The sequence below is a fragment of the Somniosus microcephalus genome, chromosome 5 (assembly GCF_052327205.1).
Source record: "Somniosus microcephalus isolate GS21.2 chromosome 5, FLI_Smic_1.0, whole genome shotgun sequence".
Classification (NCBI taxonomy): Eukaryota; Metazoa; Chordata; class Chondrichthyes; order Squaliformes; family Somniosidae; genus Somniosus; species Somniosus microcephalus.
In genome coordinates this window covers 16,959,819-16,981,863 of record NC_140991.1, presented here as the reverse complement: position 1 = coordinate 16,981,863, position 22,045 = coordinate 16,959,819, and the positions used below count along the sequence as shown (strand labels likewise).

The 22,045-nt window shown below is 51.7% G+C and overlaps 1 protein-coding gene across 1 annotated transcript in view; it reads right to left on the bottom strand.

The window, feature by feature from the left end:
- The window catches only part of pycr3 (pyrroline-5-carboxylate reductase 3), a 28,654-nt gene extending 14,999 nt beyond the window's left edge, over window positions 1–13,655 (bottom strand). Inside the window, exons 1-2 of the mRNA XM_085987369.1 lie at window positions 13,406–13,655; window positions 9,705–9,769 (exon numbers count right to left, since the gene is read on the bottom strand). Coding sequence (XP_085843495.1) covers window positions 9,705–9,769; window positions 13,406–13,484 — 144 coding nt within the window. The 5' untranslated portion in view covers window positions 13,485–13,655. The remainder of the gene's footprint in view (window positions 1–9,704; window positions 9,770–13,405) is intronic.
- Window positions 13,656–22,045: the final 8,390 nt, after the last annotated feature.

Genomic DNA, 22,045 nt, shown 5'->3' with positions numbered 1-22,045 from the left:
ACTCTTTCCTGGGTACAGTTTCTAGAGCTGACTCTTTCCTGGGTACAGTTTCTAGCGCTGACTCTTTCCTGGGTACAGTTTCTAGAGCTGACTCTTTCCTGGGTACAGTTTCTAGAGCTGACTCTTTCCTGGGTACAGTTTCTAGAGCTGACTCTTTCCTGGGTACAGTTTCCAGAGCTGACTCTTTCCTGGGTACAGTTTCTAGAGCTGACTCTTTCCTGGGTACAGTTTCTAGAGCTGACTCTTTCCTGGGTACAGTTTCTAGAGCTGACTCTTTCCTGGGCACAGTTTCTAGCGCTGACTCTTTCCTGGGTACAGTTTCTAGAGCTGACTCTTTCCTGGGTACAGTTTCTAGCGCTGACTCTTTCCTGGGTACAGTTTCTAGAGCTGACTCTTTCCTGGGTACAGTTTCTAGAGCTGACTCTTTCCTGGGTACAGTTTCTAGAGCTGACTCTTTCCTGGGTACAGTTTCCAGAGCTGACTCTTTCCTGGGTACAGTTTCTAGAGCTGACTCTTTCCTGGGTAGTTTCCAGAGCTGACTCTTTCCTGGGTACAGTTTCCAGAGCTGACTCTTTCCTGGGTACAGTTTCTAGAGCTGACTCTTTCCTGGGTACAGTTTCTAGAGCGGACTCTTTCCTGGGTACAGTTTCCAGAGCTGACTCTTTCCTGGGTACAGTTTCCAGAGCTAACTCTTTCCTGGGTACAGTTTCTAGAGCTGACTCTTTCCTGGGTACAGTTTCTAGGGCTGACTCTTTCCTGGGTACAGTTTCTAGAGCTGACTCTTTCCTGGGTACAGTTTCGAGAGCTGACTCTTTCCTGGGTACAGTTTCTAGAGCTGACTCTTTCCTGGGTACAGTTTCTAGAGCTGACTCTTTCCTGGGTACAGTTTCTAGCGCTGACTCTTTCCTGGGTACAGTTTCTGGAGCTGACTCTTTCCTGGGTACAGTTTCCAGAGCTGACTCTTTCCTGGGTACAGTTTCTAGGGCTGACTCTTTCCTGGGTACAGTTTCTAGAGCTGACTCTTTCCTGGGTACAGTTTCTAGAGCTGACTCTTTCCTGGGTACAGTTTCCAGAGCTGACTCTTTCCTGGGTACAGTTTCTAGGGCTGACTCTTTCCTGGGTACAGTTTCTAGAGCTGACTCTTTCCTGGGTACAGTTTCTAGAGCTGACTCTTTCCTGGGTACAGTTTCTAGGGGCTGACTCTTTCCTGGGTACAGTTTCTAGAGCTGACTCTTTCCTGGGTACAGTTTCTAGGGCTGACTCTTTCCTGGGTACAGTTTCTAGAGCTGACTCTTTCCTGGGTACAGTTTCTAGAGCTGACTCTTTCCTGGGTACAGTTTCTAGAGCTGACTCTTTCCTGGGTACAGTTTCCAGAGCTGACTCTTTCCTGGGTACAGTTTCTAGCGCTGACTCTTTCCTGGGTACAGTTTCTAGAGCTGACTCTTTCCTGGGTACAGTTTCCAGAGCTGACTCTTTCCTGGGTACAGTTTCTAGAGCTGACTCTTTCCTGGGTACAGTTTCCAGAGCTGACTCTTTCCTGGGTACAGTTTCTAGAGCTGACTCTTTCCTGGGTACAGTTTCTAGAGCTGACTCTTTCCTGGGTACAGTTTCTAGAGCTGACTCTTTCCTGGGTACAGTTTCTAGAGCTGACTCTTTCCTGGGTACAGTTTCTAGGGCTGACTCTTTCCTGGGTACAGTTTCTAGAGCTGACTCTTTCCTGGGTACAGTTTCTAGAGCTGACTCTTTCCTGGGTACAGTTTCTAGAGCTGACTCTTTCCTGGGTACAGTTTCTAGGGCTGACTCTTTCCTGGGTACAGTTTCCAGAGCTGACTCTTTCCTGGGTACAGTTTCTAGAGCTGACTCTTTCCTGGGTACAGTTTCTAGAGCTGACTCTTTCCTGGGTACAGTTTCCAGAGCTGACTCTTTCCTGGGTACAGTTTCTAGAGCTGACTCTTTCCTGGGTACAGTTTCTAGAGCTGACTCTTTCCTGGGTACAGTTTCCAGAGCTGACTCTTTCCTGGGTACAGTTTCTAGAGCTGACTCTTTCCTGGGTACAGTTTCTAGGGCTGACTCTTTCCTGGGTACAGTTTCTAGGGCTGACTCTTTCCTGGGTACAGTTTCGAGAGCTGACTCTTTCCTGGGTACAGTTTCTCGGGCTGACTCTTTCCTGGGTACAGTTTCTAGGGCTGACTCTTTCCTGGGTACAGTTTCTAGGGCTGACTCTTTCCTGGGTACAGTTTCTAGAGCTGACTCTTTCCTGGGTACAGTTTCTAGGGCTGACTCTTTCCTGGGTACAGTTTCTAGGGCTGACTCTTTCCTGGGTACAGTTTCTAGAGCTGACTCTTTCCTGGGTACAGTTTCTAGAGCTGACTCTTTCCTGGGCACAGTTTCTAGCGCTGACTCTTTCCTGGGTACAGTTTCTAGAGCTGACTCTTTCCTGGGTACAGTTTCTAGCGCTGACTCTTTCCTGGGTACAGTTTCTAGAGCTGACTCTTTCCTGGGTACAGTTTCTAGAGCTGACTCTTTCCTGGGTACAGTTTCTAGAGCTGACTCTTTCCTGGGTACAGTTTCCAGAGCTGACTCTTTCCTGGGTACAGTTTCTAGAGCTGACTCTTTCCTGGGTACAGTTTCTAGAGCTGACTCTTTCCTGGGTACAGTTTCCAGAGCTGACTCTTTCCTGGGTACAGTTTCTAGAGCTGACTCTTTCCTGGGTACAGTTTCTAGGGCTGACTCTTTCCTGGGTACAGTTTCTAGGGCTGACTCTTTCCTGGGTACAGTTTCGAGAGCTGACTCTTTCCTGGGTACAGTTTCTCGGGCTGACTCTTTCCTGGGTACAGTTTCTAGGGCTGACTCTTTCCTGGGTACAGTTTCTAGGGCTGACTCTTTCCTGGGTACAGTTTCTAGAGCTGACTCTTTCCTGGGTACAGTTTCTAGGGCTGACTCTTTCCTGGGTACAGTTTCTAGGGCTGACTCTTTCCTGGGTACAGTTTCCAGAGCTGACTCTTTCCTGGGTACAGTTTCTAGAGCTGACTCTTTCCTGGGCACAGTTTCTAGCGCTGACTCTTTCCTGGGTACAGTTTCTAGAGCTGACTCTTTCCTGGGTACAGTTTCTAGCGCTGACTCTTTCCTGGGTACAGTTTCTAGAGCTGACTCTTTCCTGGGTACAGTTTCTAGAGCTGACTCTTTCCTGGGTACAGTTTCTAGAGCTGACTCTTTCCTGGGTACAGTTTCCAGAGCTGACTCTTTCCTGGGTACAGTTTCTAGAGCTGACTCTTTCCTGGGTACAGTTTCCAGAGCTGACTCTTTCCTGGGTACAGTTTCCAGAGCTGACTCTTTCCTGGGTACAGTTTCTAGAGCTGACTCTTTCCTGGGTACAGTTTCTAGAGCGGACTCTTTCCTGGGTACAGTTTCCAGAGCTGACTCTTTCCTGGGTACAGTTTCCAGAGCTAACTCTTTCCTGGGTACAGTTTCTAGAGCTGACTCTTTCCTGGGTACAGTTTCTAGGGCTGACTCTTTCCTGGGTACAGTTTCTAGAGCTGACTCTTTCCTGGGTACAGTTTCGAGAGCTGACTCTTTCCTGGGTACAGTTTCTAGAGCTGACTCTTTCCTGGGTACAGTTTCTAGAGCTGACTCTTTCCTGGGTACAGTTTCTAGCGCTGACTCTTTCCTGGGTACAGTTTCTGGAGCTGACTCTTTCCTGGGTACAGTTTCCAGAGCTGACTCTTTCCTGGGTACAGTTTCTAGGGCTGACTCTTTCCTGGGTACAGTTTCTAGAGCTGACTCTTTCCTGGGTACAGTTTCTAGAGCTGACTCTTTCCTGGGTACAGTTTCCAGAGCTGACTCTTTCCTGGGTACAGTTTCTAGGGCTGACTCTTTCCTGGGTACAGTTTCTAGAGCTGACTCTTTCCTGGGTACAGTTTCTAGAGCTGACTCTTTCCTGGGTACAGTTTCTAGGGGCTGACTCTTTCCTGGGTACAGTTTCTAGAGCTGACTCTTTCCTGGGTACAGTTTCTAGGGCTGACTCTTTCCTGGGTACAGTTTCTAGAGCTGACTCTTTCCTGGGTACAGTTTCTAGAGCTGACTCTTTCCTGGGTACAGTTTCTAGAGCTGACTCTTTCCTGGGTACAGTTTCCAGAGCTGACTCTTTCCTGGGTACAGTTTCTAGCGCTGACTCTTTCCTGGGTACAGTTTCTAGAGCTGACTCTTTCCTGGGTACAGTTTCCAGAGCTGACTCTTTCCTGGGTACAGTTTCTAGAGCTGACTCTTTCCTGGGTACAGTTTCTAGAGCTGACTCTTTCCTGGGTACAGTTTCCAGAGCTGACTCGTTCCTGGGTACAGTTTCTAGGGCTGACTCTTTCCTGGGTACAGTTTCTGGAGCTGACTCTTTCCTGGGTACAGTTTCCAGAGCTGACTCTTTCCTGGGTACAGTTTCTAGGGCTGACTCTTTCCTGGGTACAGTTTCTAGAGCCGACTCTTTCCTGGGTACAGTTTCTAGAGCTGACTCTTTCCTGGGTACAGTTTCTAGAGCTGACTCTTTCCTGGGTACAGTTTCTAGCGCTGACTCTTTCCTGGGTACAGTTTCTGGAGCTGACTCTTTCCTGGGTACAGTTTCTAGGGCTGACTCTTTCCTGGGTACAGTTTCTAGAGCTGACTCTTTCCTGGGTACAGTTTCTAGAGCTGACTCTTTCCTGGGTACAGTTTCCAGAGCTGACTCTTTCCTGGGTTGTTCACGCCTCAGGGTAGGGCAGCACAGGGGGTGACCATCAGGCGGAGCAACAAAGGCAGGCAGGTAGTGCAGGGAACCCCTGCGGACATCCCCCTTTCAAACAAGTATACCGCTTTGGATACTGTTGAGGGGGATGACTCACCAGGGGAAGGCAGCAGCAGCCAACTTCCTGGCACTGGCGGTGCTCCTGCTGCCCAGGAAGGGGTGAAAAAGAGTGGGAGAGCAATAGTGGTAGGGGATTCTATAGTAAGGGGAACAGATAGGCGTTTCTGTGGCCGTAGACGTGAATCCAGGATGGTTTGTTGCCTCCCTGGTGCCAGGGTCAAGGATGTCACTGAGCGGCTGCAGGGCATTCTGGAGGGGGAGGGTGAACAGCCAGTGGTCGTGGTCCACATTGGTACCAACGACATAGGTAAAAAGAGGGATGAGGTCCTGCAGCAAGAATTTAGGGAGCTAGGTGAAGGATTAAAGAGCAGGACCTCAAGGGTTGTAATCTCTGGATTACTCCCAGTGCCACGTGCTAGTAAGTATAGAAATAGGAAGATAGAACAGATGAATGCGTGGCTAAAGGGATGGTGCAGGGGGGAGGGCTTTAGTTTCCTGGATCACTGGGTCTGCTTCTGGGAAAGGTGGGACTTGTACAAGTCGGACGGTTTACACCTGAACCAGAGGGGAACCAATATCCTTGCGGGGAGGTTTGCTAGCACTGCTGGGGGGGGTTTAAACTAACTTGGCAGGGGGATGGGGTACAGAGTGGAGCTATAGTAGGGGGTGATTTACAGCCAAATACAGAGGGAAAAACAAGTCAGCTGGGAAGGCAAAGCAAATATGTGAAGGCAAAAGAGAATATGGCAGGGCTGGAAGGCATTTATTTTAATGCAAGGAGTCTTGCAAATAAGGTGGATGAACTGAAGTTGTTGTTGAACACATGGGAGTACGATATTGTTGCTATCACGGAGACATGGTTGAGGGAGGGTCAGGACTGGCAGCTCAATATTCCGGGGTATAGAATCTTCAGGCGAGACAGAGGGGGGTGTAAAAGGGGAGGGGGTGTTGCAATATTAATTAAGGAGTCAATTACTGCTGTAAGGAGGGATGATATATTAGCGGGTTCCTCTAATGAGGCCATATGGGTAGAACTTAAAAACAAAAAGGGGGCAAGCACTTTGCTGGGAGTGTACTATAGGCCCCCAAACAGTCAGGGGGAGATAGAGGAACAGATATGTAGGCAAATCTCAGAAAAGTGCGAAAATAATAGGGTAATAATAGTGGGGGATTTCAACTTCCCCAATATAAATTGGGATAGTCAGAGTGTGAAAGGCTTAGAGGGTGCAGAATTCTTAAAGTGCATCCAGGAGAGCTTTTTGAGCCAACATGTAGAAAGTCCTACAAGAGAGGGGGCGGTACTGGACCTAATTCTGGGGAATGTAGCCGGGCAAGTGGTGGAAGTGTCAGTAGGAGAGCATTTTGGCGACAGTGACCACAATTCGGTGAGATTTAAGGTGGTCATGGAAAAAGACAAAGACGGCCCGGAAATAAGGGTTCTAAATTGGGGGAAGGCCGATTTTAATATGATAAGGCAGGATCTGGCCAAATTGGACTGGGAGCAGCTACTTATAGGAAAATCCGCTTCAAAACAGTGGGAGACTTTCAGAAGGGAAATAGAGAGAGTACAACGCCAACATGTTCCTGTAAAGGTCAAGGGTGGGACCAACAAGCAAAGGGAACCTTGGATGACAAGGGATATACAAAAATGCATTAGAAATAAAAGGGGGGCTTTTGGCAGTTACAAAAGACTAAAGACGGAAGAAGCCCTAGAGGAGTATAAAAAATGCAGGGGCATACTTAAAAAAGAAATTAGGAGGGCGAGGAGGGGCCATGAAATAACACTGGCGAGCAAAATAAAGGAAAATCCTAAGATGTTTTATAAGTATATTAAGGGCAAGAGGATAACTAGGGAAAGGGTAGGGCCCATTAGGGACCAAAGTGGCAATCTGTGTGTAGAGCCAGATGATGTAGGCGGGGTTTTAAATGAATTTTTTGCATCTGTGTTCACTATGGAGAAAGACGATGCAGACATAGAAATCGGGCAAGGGGGCTGTGACATACTTGAACATATTAGCATCGAGAGGGAGGAGGTGCTAGCGGTTTTAGCAGGCCAAAAAGTGGATAAATCCCCAGGCCCAGACGAGATGTATCCCAGGCTGCTGTGGGAGGCAAAGGAGGAGATTGCAGGGGCTCTGACACAAATTTTCAGAACCTCTCTGGCCACAGGGGATGTACCAGAGGACTGGAGAACAGCTAACGTAGTACCATTATTCAAGAAGGGTAGCAGGGATAAACCAGGGAATTACAGGCCAGTGAGCCTAACATCTGTGGTAGGGAAATTATTGGAAAAAATTCTGAGGGACAAAATTAGTCTCCACTTGGAGAGGCAAGGATTAATCGGGGATAGTCAGCATGGCTTTGTCAAGGGTAAATCATGTCTGACAAATCTGATTGAATTTTTCGAGGGGGTGACTAGGGGGGTGGATGAGGGAAATGCTGTGGATGTGGTTTACATGGACTTCAGTAAAGCTTTTGACAAAGTCCCGCATAGGAGACTGGTCAAGAAGGTAAGAGCCCATGGGATCCAGGGTGCCTTGGCGCGTTGGATCCTAAACTGGCTGAGTGGCAGGAGGCAGAGGGTGATGGTCGAAGGTTGCTTTTGTGACTGGAAGCCTGTGTCCAGTGGGGTACCTCAGGGATCGGTGCTGGGTCCCTTGTTGTTTGTGATCTACATAAATGATTTGGATGAGAATGTAAAAGGTATGATCAGTAAGTTCGCAGATGACACGAAAATTGGTGGGGTGGTAAATTGTGAGGAGGAAAGCCTCAGGCTACAGGACGATATAAACGGGTTGGTCAGATGGGCGGAAAAGTGGCAAATGGAATTTAACCCTGAAAAGTGCGAGGTGATGCATTTTGGACGGACAAATAAGGCAAGGGAATACACAATGAGTGGTAGGACCCTAGGAAGTACAGAGTGTCAGAGGGACCTTGGTGTACATGTACATAGATCCCTGAAGGCAGCGGAACAGGTAGATAAGGTGGTTAAAAAGGCATATGGGATATTTGCCTTCATTAGCCGAGGCATAGAATATAAGAGCAGGGAGGTTATGATGGAACTGTACAAAACGCTGGTGAGGCCACAGCTGGAGTACTGTGTGCAGTTCTGGTCGCCTCACTATAGGAAGGATGTGATTGCTTTGGAGAGGGTGCAGAGAAGATTCACCAGGATGTTACCTGGGATGGAGCGCCTCAGCTATGAAGAGAGGCTGGACAGGCTGGGGTTGTTTTCCTTGGAGCAAAGAAGGCTGAGGGGGGACCTGATTGAGGTGTACAAAATGATGAGGGGCATAGATAGGGTAGACAAAGAGGAACTTTTCCCCTTAGTAGGGGGGTCAATAACAAGGGGGCATAGATTCAGGGTAAGGGGCAGGAGATTTAGAGGGGATTTGAGGAGAAACTTTTTCACCCAGAGGGTGGTTGGAATGTGGAACTCAATGCCTGAAAGGGTGGTAGAGGCAGGAACCCTCACAACATTCAAGAAGCATTTGGATGAGCACTTGAAATGCCATTGCATACAAGGCTATGGACCAAATGCTGGAAAATGGGATTAGACTGGACAGGGATGGATGGGCGGCGCAGACACGATGGGCCGAAGGGCCTCTTTCTGTGCTGTAAAACTCTATGACTCTATGACTCTATGGGTACAGTTTCCAGAGCTGACTCTTTCCTGGGTACAGTTTCTAGAGCTGACTCTTTCCTGGGTACATTTTCTAGAGCTGACTCTTTCCTGGGTACAGTTTCTAGAGCTGACTCTTTCCTGGGTACAGTTTCTAGAGCTGACTCTTTCCTGGGTACAGTTTCTAGAGCTGACTCTTTCCTGGGTACAGTTTCTAGAGCTGACTCTTTCCTGGGTACAGTTTCTAGAGCTGACTCTTTCCTGGGTACAGTTTCTAGAGCTGACTCTTTCCTGGGTACAGTTTCTAGAGCTGACTCTTTCCTGGGTACAGTTTCTAGAGCTGACTCTTTCCTGGGTACAGTTTCTAGAGCTGACTCTTTCCTGGGTACAGTTTCTAGAGCTGACTCTTTCCTGGGTACAGTTTCTAGGGCTGACTCTTTCCTGGGTACAGTTTCTAGGGCTGACTCTTTCCTGGGTACAGTTTCTAGGGCTGACTCTTTCCTGGGTACAGTTTCTAGGGCTGACTCTTTCCTGGGTACAGTTTCTAGGGCTGACTCTTTCCTGGGTACAGTTTCTAGGGCTGACTCTTTCCTGGGTACAGTTTCTAGGGCTGACTCTTTCCTGGGTACAGTTTCTAGAGCTGACTCTTTCCTGGGTACAGTTTCTAGAGCTGACTCTTTCCTGGGTACAGTTTCTAGAGCTGACTCTTTCCTGGGTACAGTTTCTAGGGCTGACTCTTTCCTGGGTACAGTTTCTAGGGCTGACTCTTTCCTGGGTACAGTTTCTAGGGCTGACTCTTTCCTGGGTACAGTTTCTAGAGCTGACTCTTTCCTGGGTACAGTTTCTAGAGCTGACTCTTTCCTGGGTACAGTTTCTAGCGCTCATACACAGTGAATGCTGGCAGGCTAATCAGCTGTGGGCACTTCACAACCGGAGCACGATTCCATCCTCACTCAGGATTCACTTTGAAGCACAGTGCGGGAGAGAGGTTCCACTGGATAGTGAACCAGGAGCAGGATTTTCCTTCTCTCTAGTCTAGAGGGTACGGAGACCAATTGTTACCAACTAATCGGATCTGGAACGCTCCTGCACAACGTGGCTCTGTAAACACACAACCAATTAACCAACGATGCCAATCGGGGAGGTGGGACTCTGGGGTATTCTTTCAGTGGGTTCTGTCTGCCAGTCACCCCCCTCCTCCCCATTTTGCTTCACACAGCTTTAATCCAGTGGCCTCTCACTGCACCTTACCTTGAATTTGTGCAAGTTGTTGTTTGATGGAGCTGAAGCCATCACTTTCTCAGGTTTCACATTTCCTAAGAAACAAACAAAAGAAGATGTTTAGCTTTAAATTAGGATCCCCGGCCCACTGCACCTTGCGGCTCACCTTTCCCCCACCTCCTCAGACCCCGGGTAGCACACAAGGTCACCGGCTTGTTTGTGTTTTTACCCGCAGGAACCAGGCAATTTCAACCAATACAGGCAGGTCGCTCTTACTAATGGGAGGCAGGTCACAAGCTTAAGTTATAAATTGCGGTGGACCTTTCACTCTGATTTTTATCCAGGCTGGGGTAGGGCTCTACAGACACCGGTCTCCCCCCTGGTGCCTATGCTTCAGGGGTGCTCCTTGACAGGTTATTCAGCTGCAGGCGGCATGAACGGCAAGTCTGATTCTGCCCTTACCGGTGTGTGAGCATCCCCGATTTTAATCGCTTCACCACTGGCGGCCCTAAGTGTACGTGTGCAGGCGGGTGTCTGTGCGGGCCGGGTGTCTGTGCAGGCCGGGTGTCTGTGTGTAGCATTTCTACTGCTGCCCTGGCTGTGATCAGCTAACCTAGCATTGAGCAGGGATCAAACCTCGCTCTGAATGGCTCTGCACACCAGGCAATGTCTCTCTTCTTCTTAGGCAGTCCCTCGGAACCGAGGATGACTTGCTTCCACACGAAAAATGAGTTCTCAGGTGACTGATGAGTCCAATGCGGGACCTACAGTCTCTGTCACAGGTGGGGCAGACGGTGGTGGGGTGCTTGGCTTCCGCTTGCTCCTGGCGAAGAGTCTCGAGGTGTTCGGCACCTTCCCGGATGCTTCTCCTCCACTTTGTGTGGTCTTGGGCCAGGGATTCCCAGGTGTCGGTGGGGATGTTACACTTTTTCCAAGGAGGCTTTGAGGGTGTCCTTGAAGCGTTTCCTCTGCCCACCTGGGGCTCCCCTGCCGTGTCGGAGCTCCGAGTAGAGCGCTTGTTTTGGGAGTGTCGTATCGGGTATGCGGACGATGTGACCCGTCCATCGGAGCTGATTGAGCGTGGTCAAAGCTTCGATGCTGGGGATGTTGGCCTGAGCGAGAACACTGACGTTGGTGTGCCTATCCTGCCAATGGATTTGTAGGATCTTGCGGAGGCAGCGTTGGTGGTACCTCTCCAGTGCTTTGAGGTGCCTGCTGTACATGGTCCATGTCTCTGAGGCATACAGCAGGGCGGGTATCACTGCTGCTCTGTAGACCATGAGCTTGGCGCCGGGTTTGAGGTCCTGGTCTTCAAACACTCTCTTCCTCAGGCGACCGAAGGCTGCACTGGCACACTGAAGGCGGTGTTGGACTTCGTCATCGACGTCTGCCCTCGTTGACAGTAGGCTCCCGAGGTATGGAAAGTGGTCCACGTTGTCCAAAGCCTTGTCGTGGATTTTGATAATCGGGGGGTAGTACTGTGTGGCGGGGGCAGGTTGGTAGAGGACCTTTGTCTTACGGAGAACACTCCCTTCGCTGAACACCTCACAAAAATAAAATACACAACTTCCAGACCAAGTCTGGCACCGAGGGGAATTTCTTTGCGGTCTTGCCATGCTTCCAGATAATGTCTACCAACGCCTGTCACGCACAGGACAGCGGAAACAACACACGTGAACCTACAGGTCAGGCCATCAGGCATAGATGTATTTAAGGGGAAGCTAGATAAACACACGAGGGAGAAAGGAATACAAGGATATGTAGATAGGGCTGGACGAAGAGGGGCGGGAGGAGGCATGGTCCTGGCGCGGAGGCTCCTAGAATGCCCTTCAGTGCGGACAATTGTACTTTTATAGCTCAGCATGAGCAGTCCATGCAATTATTCGAGAGTGTGACAAGTGGCCTCCAGGGTTTGGGCATCTATGGAGGAGTCCGCAAGCTCCACCTGTGCATTGCCAGACCGAGCTGCAGACCACCATGGGTGTATGGCCGCTGGAGGACCATCAGTGGCACTGGCTCCCCCCTGGCCATTCAAATGGTCTCGCTGGAGTTCGGGGGACCCTGAACATGGTTTCCTAACCATCGCCAAGATTCAGCGTGAATCCCCGCAGCTTTCCGTTTAACGAATCGCCTTTTGTGTGGAACTTAGCCACTTGGTTTGCATTTTGGGAATTTTCTAGTTAAGGCAGTAAAAACCCAGACACGTTACCCCCCCACACTGTAAACCCAGACACGTTACCCCCGACACTGTAAACCCAGACACGTTACCCCCGACACTGTAAACCCAGACACGTTACCCCCGACACTGTAAACCCAGACACGTTACCCCCGACACTGTAAACCCAGACACGTTACCCCTCAACACTGTAAACCCAGACACGTTACCCCTCAACACTGTAAACCCAGACACGTTACCCCCCACACTGTAAACCCAGACACGTTACCCCTCAACACTGTAAACCCAGACACGTTACCCTCCCCCCCAACATTGTAAACCCAGACACGTTACCCCCCCACACTGTAAACCCAGACACGTTACCCTCCCAACACTGTAAACCCAGACACGTTACCCCCCCCACTGTAAACCCAGACACGTTACCCCCCCCACTGTAAACCCAGACACGTTACCCCTCAACACTGTAAACCCAGACACGTTACCCTCCCCCCCAACATTGTAAACCCAGACACGTTACCCCCCCCCACTGTAAACCCAGACACGTTACCCCCCCCACTGTAAACCCAGACACGTTACCCCCCCCACTGTAAACCCAGACACGTTACCCCCCCCACTGTAAACCCAGACACGTTACCCCCCCACTGTAAACCCAGACACGTTACCCCCCCCACTGTAAACCCAGACACGTTACCCCCCCCACTGTAAACCCAGACACGTTACCCCCCCCACTGTAAACCCAGACACGTTACCCCCCCACTGTAAACCCAGACACGTTACCCCCCCCACTGTAAACCCAGACACGTTACCCCCCCCACTGTAAACCCAGACACGTTACCCCCCCCACTGTAAACCCAGACACGTTACCCCCCCCACTGTAAACCCAGACACGTTACCCCCCCCACTGTAAACCCAGACACGTTACCCCCCACACTGTAAACCCAGACACGTTACCCCCCCAACACTGTAAACCCAGACACGTTACCCCCGACACTGTAAACCCAGACACGTTACCCCCGACATTGTAAACCCAGACACGTTACCCCCGACATTGTAAACCCAGACACGTTACCCCCGACATTGTAAACCCAGACACGTTACCCCCGACATTGTAAACCCAGACACGTTACCCCCCCCACACTGTAAACCCAGACACGTTACCCCCCCCCACACTGTAAACCCAGACACGTTACCCCCCCCACACTGTAAACCCAGACACGTTACCCCCCCCACACTGTAAACCCAGACACGTTACCCCGCCCCCGACACTGTAAACCCAGACATGTTACCCCCAACACTGTAAACCCAGACACGTTACCCCCCCCAACACTGTAAACCCAGACACGTTACCCTCCCCGCCAACACTGTAAACCCAGACACGTTAAGCCCCCCCCCACACACCAAACACTGTAAATCCACACCAATACATCCCTAAGCCACATTGCATTCAAAAATCTAACAAGATGCACCAGAGAACTCGAGCTTAGGTTAGCTTTGCAGATGTATGAACTGCTGTGTTAAGTGACTGCACTCCCAGTAACTCTGCCAAATGCATTACCTGACACCAAGAGCCCTGTGGCGATCCCAAAAGCCATTTTCCCTGCACCAATGAAGCCCACACTCAGATCTTGCTCCATCGCTGCTGCAGATAATCAGCAAGAACACAAGCAACCACCACTGGCCCACCACAAAATAACCCTGCGTTCCAGTACTACAACTGGCCAACCATAAAACATCCACCGGCTTGAGAACTGCACCAGGCAGGCTAGAAAACAGCCACAGGTTGAAGACCTACACCGGCCCAACTTTAAAACATCTATCTCTGAGTTACACTTCTTTGGTCAGCCAAATGTCCAACACACAGACCTCCATGTTAACATCCTCATGATGGGCGGAAGAGGGGGTTTAACCCTAAAAAAGGGGAACGCATCTTTACGGCAGCGGATAGCCTGCCGTGCAAGTGTCCCGTCTTGGAGAATGCAATTGGGAGCCTGATTGAAATTTAACAATTGCCTGCTGGGTTTCCCAGTTGTGGGGTCAGTGATCACAGGTCAGGGATCAGTTGTGGGGTCAGTGATCACAGGTCACTCACACCCATCATAATGAAGTGTTTCGAGAGACTGGTCCTGGCTCACATCAAAGCCAGTGTTCCCGCCTCTCTTGAGCAACACCAGTTTGCCTATCGTGCAAACAGATCAACGGAGGATGCAATCACAACTGCTCTACATTCTGCATTGAAACACTTAAAAGAGACCTACATCAGAATGCTGTTCATAGACTACAGCTCAGCATTCAACACTATCGTCCCCAACAAGCTGGCCACCAAACTCCACACTCTTGGCCTGAACACTTCCCTTTGCAACTGGACCCTGGACTTCCTAACTAACAGACCCCAGTCTGTCAAATTAGGTAACCACACCTCCCCCCGCCCCTGACCCTGAACACGGGGGCCCCACAAGGTTGTGTGCTGAGCCCCCTCCTCTACTCCCTCTTCACCCACAACTGTGTGGCTGTTCATGGTTCCAACACCATCATCAAGTTTGCGGATGATACCACGGTGGTAGGCCAGATCACCAACAACGATGAGTCAGCCTACAGGGAGGAGGTCCAGCACCTCGTGAAGTGGTGTGCCGATAACAACCTGGCCCTTAACATCAAGAAAACCAAGGAAATCATTGTGGACTTCAGGAAGTCTAAAGGCGGAAGACACACCCCCATCCACATCCATGGGGCTGTGGTGGAAAGGGTGGACAGCTTTAAGTTCCTCGGAGTCCACATCACGGAAGACCTCTCCTGGTCCCTCAATACCTCCTCTTTGGTGAAGAAGACCCAGCAGCGCCTATATTTCCTAAGGAGGCTGAAGGGATGTAACCTGTCACCCCTGATCCTCTCTAACTTTTACCGCTGCACAATAGAGAGCATCCTGACGAACTGTATCACAGTATGGTATGGCAGCTGTAGCTCCTATGACCGGAAAGCCCTGCAGCGGGTAGTCAAAACTGCCCAACGCATTACCGGCACCCGGCTACCGACTATTGAGAACATCTACCAGAAACGCTGTCTACGGAGGTCACTGACCATCATCAAAGACCCTACCCACCCCAGCCACAGTTTGTTCACCCCCCTGCCATCTGGGAGACGCTACAGATGCATTCGCACCCGAACGACCAGATTTAGGAACAGCTTCTTTCCCAGGGCTGTCATCCTATTGAACTCTGCAAATAAACTCTAAAGCCCGCACATCTGCCAATGCACTTTATTATGTTTATGCTTATGTATTACAAGCCAAATGAATGTTGAATGTTAAATGTCTTAATCAAAATGTACACTCTCGGGAGCCGCAAGCCTACATTTCGTTGTACTGCACTTGTGCACTAACAATGACAATAAAGTTGATTATTATTATTATTATTATTATTATTAGTTGTGGGGTCAGTGATCACAGGTCAGGGATCAGTTGAGGGGGTCGGAGATCACAGGTCAGGGATCAGTTGAGGGGTCAGTGATCACAGGTCAGGAATCAGTTGTGGGGTCCGTGATCACAGGTCGGGGATCAGTTGTGGGGTCAGTGATCACAGGTCAGTGATCAGTTGTGGGATCAGTGATCACAGGTCAGGGATCAGTTGTGGGGTCGGTGATCACAGGTCAGGGATCAGTTGAGGGGTCAGTGATCACAGGTCAGGGATCAGTTGAGGGGTCAGTGATCACAGGTCAGGGATCAGTTGAGGGGGTCGGAGATCACAGGTCAGGGATCAGTTGTGGGGTCAGTGATCACAGGTCAGGGATCAGTTGAGGGGTCAGTGATCACAGGTCAGGCATCAGTTGAGGGGTCAGTGACCACAGGTCAGGGATCAGTTGTGGGGTCAGTGATCACAGGTCGGGGATCAGTTGTGGGGTCAGTGATCACAGGTCAGGGATCAGTTGAGGGGTCAGTGACCACAGGTCAGGGATCAGTTGTGGGGTCAGTGATCACAGGTCAGGGATCAGTTGTGGGGTCAGTGATCACAGGTCGGGGATCAGTTGTGGGGTCGGTGATCGTGGGTCAGGGATCAGTTGGGGGGTCAGTGATCACAGGTCAGGGATCAGTTGTGGGGTCAGTGATCACAGGTCAGGGATCAGTTGTGGGGTCGGTGATCACAAGTCAGGGATCAGCTGTGGGGTCGGAGATCACAGGTCAGGGATCAGTTGTGGGGGTCGGTGATCACAGGTCAGGGATCAGTTGTGGGGTCAGTGATCACAGGTCAGGGATCAGTTGTGGGGGTCGGAGATCACAGGTCAGGGATCAGTTGTGGGGGTCGGTGATCACAGGTCAGGGATCAGTTGTGGGGTCAGTGATCACAGGTCAGGGATCAGTTGTGGGGGTCGGTGATCACAGGTCAGGGATCAGTTGTGGGGGTCGGGGATCACAGGTCAGGCATCAGTTGTGGGGGTCGGGGATCACAGGTCAGGCATCAGTTGTGGGGTCAGTGATCACAGGTCAGGCATCAGTTGTGGCGGTCGGTGATCACAGGTCAGGGATCAGTTGTGGGGTCAGTGATCACAGGTCAGGGATCAGTTGTGGGATCAGTGATCACAGGTCAGGGATCAGTTGTGGGGTCGGTGATCACAGGTCAGGGATCAGCTGTGGGGTCGGTGATCACAGGTCAGGGATCAGTTGTGGGGTCGGTGATCGTGGGTAAGGGATCAGTTGGGGGGTCAGTGATCACAGGTCAGGCATCAGTTGTGGGGGTCGGTGATCACAGGTCAGGGATCAGTTGTGGGGTTGGTGATCGTGGGTCAGGGATCAGTTGTGGGGTCGGTGATCACAGGTCAGGCATCAGTTGTGGGGGCAGTGATCACAGGTCAGGGATCAGTTGTGGGGGTCGGAGATCACAGGTCAGGGATCAGTTGTGGGGGTCGGTGATCACAGGTCAGGGATCAGTTGTGGGGTCAGTGATCACAGGTCAGGGATCAGTTGTGGGGGTCGGTGATCACAGGTCAGGGATCAGTTGTGGGGGTCGGGGATCACAGGTCAGGCATCAGTTGTGGGGTTGGTGATCGTGGGTCAGGGATCAGTTGGGGGGTCAGTGATCACACATCAGGGATCAGTTGTGGGGTCGGTGATCGTGGGTCAGGGATCAGTTGTGGGGTCAGTGATCACAGGTCAGGCATCAGTTGTGGGGTCAGTGATCACAGGTCAGGGATCAGTTGTGGGGTCGGTGATCACAGGTCAGGCATCAGTTGTGGGGTCAGTGATCACAGGTCAGGGATCAGTTGTGGGGTCAGTGATCACAGGTCAGGGATCAGTTGTGGGGTCAGTGATCACAGGTCAGGCATCAGTTGGAGGGGTCCCTGGCGATCATGGGTCAGGCATCAATTTGGGGGTACCCAATGATCGTGGGAGTTGTATACGGGATGGTTTCCTGGACCAATATGTCGAGGAACCAACTAGAGATCAGGCCATCTTAGACTGGGTATTATGTAATGAGAAAGGAGTAATTAGCAATCTTGTTGTGCGAGGCCCCTTGGGGAGGAGCGATCATAATATGATCGAATTCTTCATTAAGATGGAGAGGGAAGTATTTGACTCAGAGACTAGGGTCCTGAATTTAAATAAAGGAAACTACGATGGTATGAGGCGCGAGTTGGGTAGGATGGAATGGGGAATGTTACTTAAAGGGTTGACGGTGGATATGCAATGGCAAACACTTAAAGATCGCCTGGATGAAGTACAGAATTTGTTCATCCCAATTTGGCATAAAAATAAAACAAAAAAGGTGACTCAACCGTGGCTAACAGGGGAAATTAGGGATAGCATAAGATCCAAGGAGAGGACATATAAATTGGCCAGAAAAAGCAGCAAACCTGACGATTGGGAGCAGTTTAGGATTCAGCAAAGGAGGTCAAAGGGATTAATTAAGAGGGGCAAAATAGAGTATGAGAGTAAGCTTTCAGGGAACATAAAAACTGACTGTAAAAGCTTGTATAGATGTGTGAAGAGAAAAAGATTGGTGAAGTCAAGCGTAGGTCCCTTGCAGTCAGAATCAGGGGAATTTATAATGGGGAACAAAGAAATGGCAGACCAATTACATACATACTTTGGTTCTGTCTTCACAAAGGAGGACACAAATAACCTCCCCGAGATGTCGGGGAACATAGGGTCTAATGAGAGGGAGGAACTGAATGAAATCAGTATTTGTAGGGAAATGGTGTTAAGGAAATTGACAGGATTGAAGGCCAATAAATCCCCAGGGCCTGATAATCTACATCCCAGGGTACTTAAGGAAGTGGCCCTAGAAATAGTAGATACATTGCTGGTCATCTTCCAAAATTCTATAGATTCTGGAACAGTTCCCATGGATTGGAGGGTAGCTAATGTTACCCCACTATTCAAAAAAGGTGGTAGAGAGAAAACGGGGAATTATAGACCGGTAAGCCTGACATCGGTAGTGGGGAAAATGCTAGAGTCCATTATAAAAGATGTAATAGCAGAGCACTTGTAAAACAGCGACAGGATCGGACAAAGTCAACATGGATTTATAAAAGGTAAATCGTGCTTGACTAGTCTACTGGAATTTTTTGAGGATGTAACTGGTAAAATAGATAAGGGAGAACCAGTGGATGTGGTGCATTTGGACTTTCAGAAGGTTTTCGATAAGGTCCCGCATAAGAGATTAGCATGTAAAGTTAAGGCACATGGGATTGGGGGTAAGGTACTGACTTGGATAGAGAACTGGTTGGCAGACAGGAAGCAAAGAGTTGGAATAAACGGGTCTTTTCCGAGTGGCAGGCAGTGACTAGTGGGGTACCGCAGGGATCGGTGCTAGGACCCCAACTATTCACAATATATATTAATGATCTAGATGAGGGAACTAGATGTAATATCTCCAAGTTTGCAGGCGACACAAAGCTGGGTGGGCATGTGTGCTGTGAGAAGGATGCAGAGAAACTCCAGGATGACTTGGACAGGTTAGGTGATTGGGCAGATATATGGCAGATGCAGTATAATGTGGATAAATGCGAGGTTATCCACTTTGGTGGCAAAAACAGGAAGGCAGATTATTATCTGAACGGCAATAGGTTGGGAGAAGGGGAAGTGCAACGAGACCTGGGTGTCCTTGTGCACCAGTCGCTGAAGGTAAGCATGCAGGTGCAGCAGGCGGTTAAGAAGGCAAATGGTATGTTGGCCTTCGTAGCGAGAGGATTCAAGTACAGCAACAAGGATGTCTTGCTGCAGTTGTACAGGGCCTTGGTGAGACCACACCTTGAGTATTGTGTGCAGTTTTGGTCGCCTTATCTGAGGAAGGATGTTCTTGCCATGGAGGGAGTGCAGCGAAGATTCACCAGACTGATACTTGGGATGGCAGGAATGACGTATGATGAGAGATTGGGTCAATTGGGCTTATACTTGCTGGAGTTTAGAAGAATGAGAGGGGATCTCATTGAAACTTATAAAATTCTAACAGGACTGGACAGACTAGATGCAGGAAGGATGTTCCCGATGGCGGGGGAATCCAGAACCAGGGGTCACAGTCTAAAGATAAGGGGTAAGCCATTTAGGACAGAGATGAGGAGGAATTTCTTCACCCAGAGAGTGGTGAACCTGTGGAGTTCTCTACCACAGAAGGCAGTTGAGGCCAATTCATTAAATATATTCAAGAAGGAGTTAGATATATTTCTTAAGGCTAAAGGGATCAAGGGATATGGGGAGAAGGCAGGGACAGGGTACTAAATTTGGATGATCAGCCATGATCTCATTGAATGGCGGAGCAGGCTCGAGGGGCCGAATGGCCTACTCCTGCTCCTATCTTCTATGTTTCTATGACCCCCCCAGTTGATGCCTGACCCGCGATCGCCAGGGACCTCCCAGTTGATGCCTGACCCGCGATCGCCAGGGACCCCCCCAATTGATGCCTGACCCACGATCACCAGGGACCGTCCCTAAGGGTCCCTGGCTGTGGCCTCCTGCCACTGGTTTTCCCACCCCACAGCTGGCCAGCCTGTCATTTGGCCAGCTATCAGGCAGGAAATGGAAGAAAAGAATTATAATGAGGAACTGCCATTTTATTCGCCAGAACCTTTGCGTCCCCAGCCTTGCAGGGTTTTACCCGCACTACCTGCGCGCCTCCTGCTAAATACTGGGGCCACAGTCTCCACTGTTTATAGCAGTGCATTTGTGCATATAATTTATACTTTTTCAGTCAGTGCACAACCGCTTGCACTTATAAGCACTCCTTACATGAAAAAATGTCCCAGATGATTTCCAATGGGAGAGGTGGACATTGTGCAGGAGAAAGAAAAAATTCACCTTTACATAACACTTTTTATGTAATAAAGGGACGGAGTGATCATTTGCACCATGTTTTGACTTTCTGTACATGTGCATTTGGTACTGCCGATCCGGTCACGCATGCGCCCAGCCAAGGGTGCGGCGGCTGCGGACTGCACCGCCACGCTTTCCTCGGCTCAGTGCAGAGAAGGTCAGGGGTCGGATAGGTGGGGGGGGGAAGGGGAAGAGGGGATCGAAGGGGGAGAGAGGAGAGCGGATCGGGGGTGGGAGAGGAGAGCGGATCGGGGGGGAGAGGAGAGCGGATCGGGGGGGAGAGGAGAGCGGATCGGGGGGGAGAGGAGAGCGGATCGGGGGGGAGAGGAGAGCGGATTGGGGGGAGGGGAAGAGCGGATCGGGGGGAGAGGAGAGCGGATCGGGGGGAGAGGAGAGCGGATCGGGGGGGAGGGGAGAGCGGATCGGGGGGGAGAGGAGAGCGGATCGGGGGGAGAGGAGAGCGGATCGGGGGGAGAGGAGAGCGGATCGGGGGGGAGAGGAGAGCGGATCTGGGGGAGAGGAGAGCGGATCGGGGGGAGAGGAGAGCGGATCGGGGGGGAGAGGAGAGCGGATCAGGGGGAGAGGAGAGCGGATCGGGGGGAGAGGAGAGCGGATCGGGGGGGGGAGAGGAGAGCAGATCGGGGGGGAGAGGAGAGCGGATCGGGGGGGAGAGGAGAGCGGATCGGGGGGAGAGGAGAGCGGATCGGGGGGAGAGGAGAGCGGATCGGGGGGGAGAGGAGAGCGGATCGGGGGGAGAGGAGAGCGGATCGGGGGGAGAGGAGAGCGGATCGGGGGGGAGAGGAGAGCGGATCGGGGGGAGAGGAGAGCGGATCGGGGGGGAGAGGAGAGCGGATCGGGGGGGAGAGGAGAGCGGATCGGGGGGAGAGGAGAGCGGATCGGGGGGGAGAGGAGAGCGGATCGGGGGGAGAGGAGAGCGGATCGGGGGGGAGAGGAGAGCGGATCGGGGGGAGAGGAGAGCGGATCGGGGGGGAGAGGAGAGCGGATCGGGGGGGAGAGGAGAGCGGATCGGGGGGAGAGGAGAGCGGATCGGGGGGGAGAGGAGAGCGGATCGGCGGGGAGAGGAGAGCGGATCGGGGGGTGAGGAGAGCGGATCGGGGGGAGAGGAGAGCGGATCGGGGGGGAGAGGAGAGCGGATCGGGGGGGAGAGGACAGCGGATCGGGGGGAGAGGAGAGCGGATCTGGGGGAGAGGAGAGCGGATCGGGGGGGAGAGGAGAGCGGATCGGGGGGAGAGGAGAGCGGATCGGGGGGGAGAGGAGAGCGGATCGGGGGGGAGAGGAGAGCGGATCGGGGGGGAGAGGAGAGCGGATCGGGGGGGAGAGGAGAGCGGATCGGGGTAGAGGAGAGCGGATCTGGGGGAGAGGAGAGCGGATCGGGGGGGAGGGGGAGAACGGATCGGGGGGGAGAGGAGAGCGGATCAGGGGGAGAGGAGAGCGGATCGGGGGGAGAGGAGAGCGGATCTGGGGGAGAGGAGAGCGGATCGGGGGGGAGAGGAGAACGGATCGGGGGGGAGAGGAGAGCGGATCGGGGGGAGAGGAGAGCGGATCGGGGGGGAGAGGAGAGCGGATCGGGGGGGAGAGGAGAGCGGATCGGGGGGGAGAGGAGAGCGGATCGGGGGGGAGAGGAGAGCGGATCGGGGGGGAGGGGAGAGCGGATCGGGGGGAGAGGAGAGCGGATCGGGGGGGAGAGGAGAGCGGATCGGGGGGGAGAGGAGAGCGGATCGGGGGGAGAGGAGAGCGGATCAGGGGGAGAGGAGAGCGGATCGGGGGGGAGGAGAGCGGATCGGGGGGGAGAGGAGAGCGGATCGGGGGGGAGAGGAGAGCGGATCGGGGGGGAGAGGAGAGCGGATCTGGGGGAGAGGAGAGCGGATCGGGGGG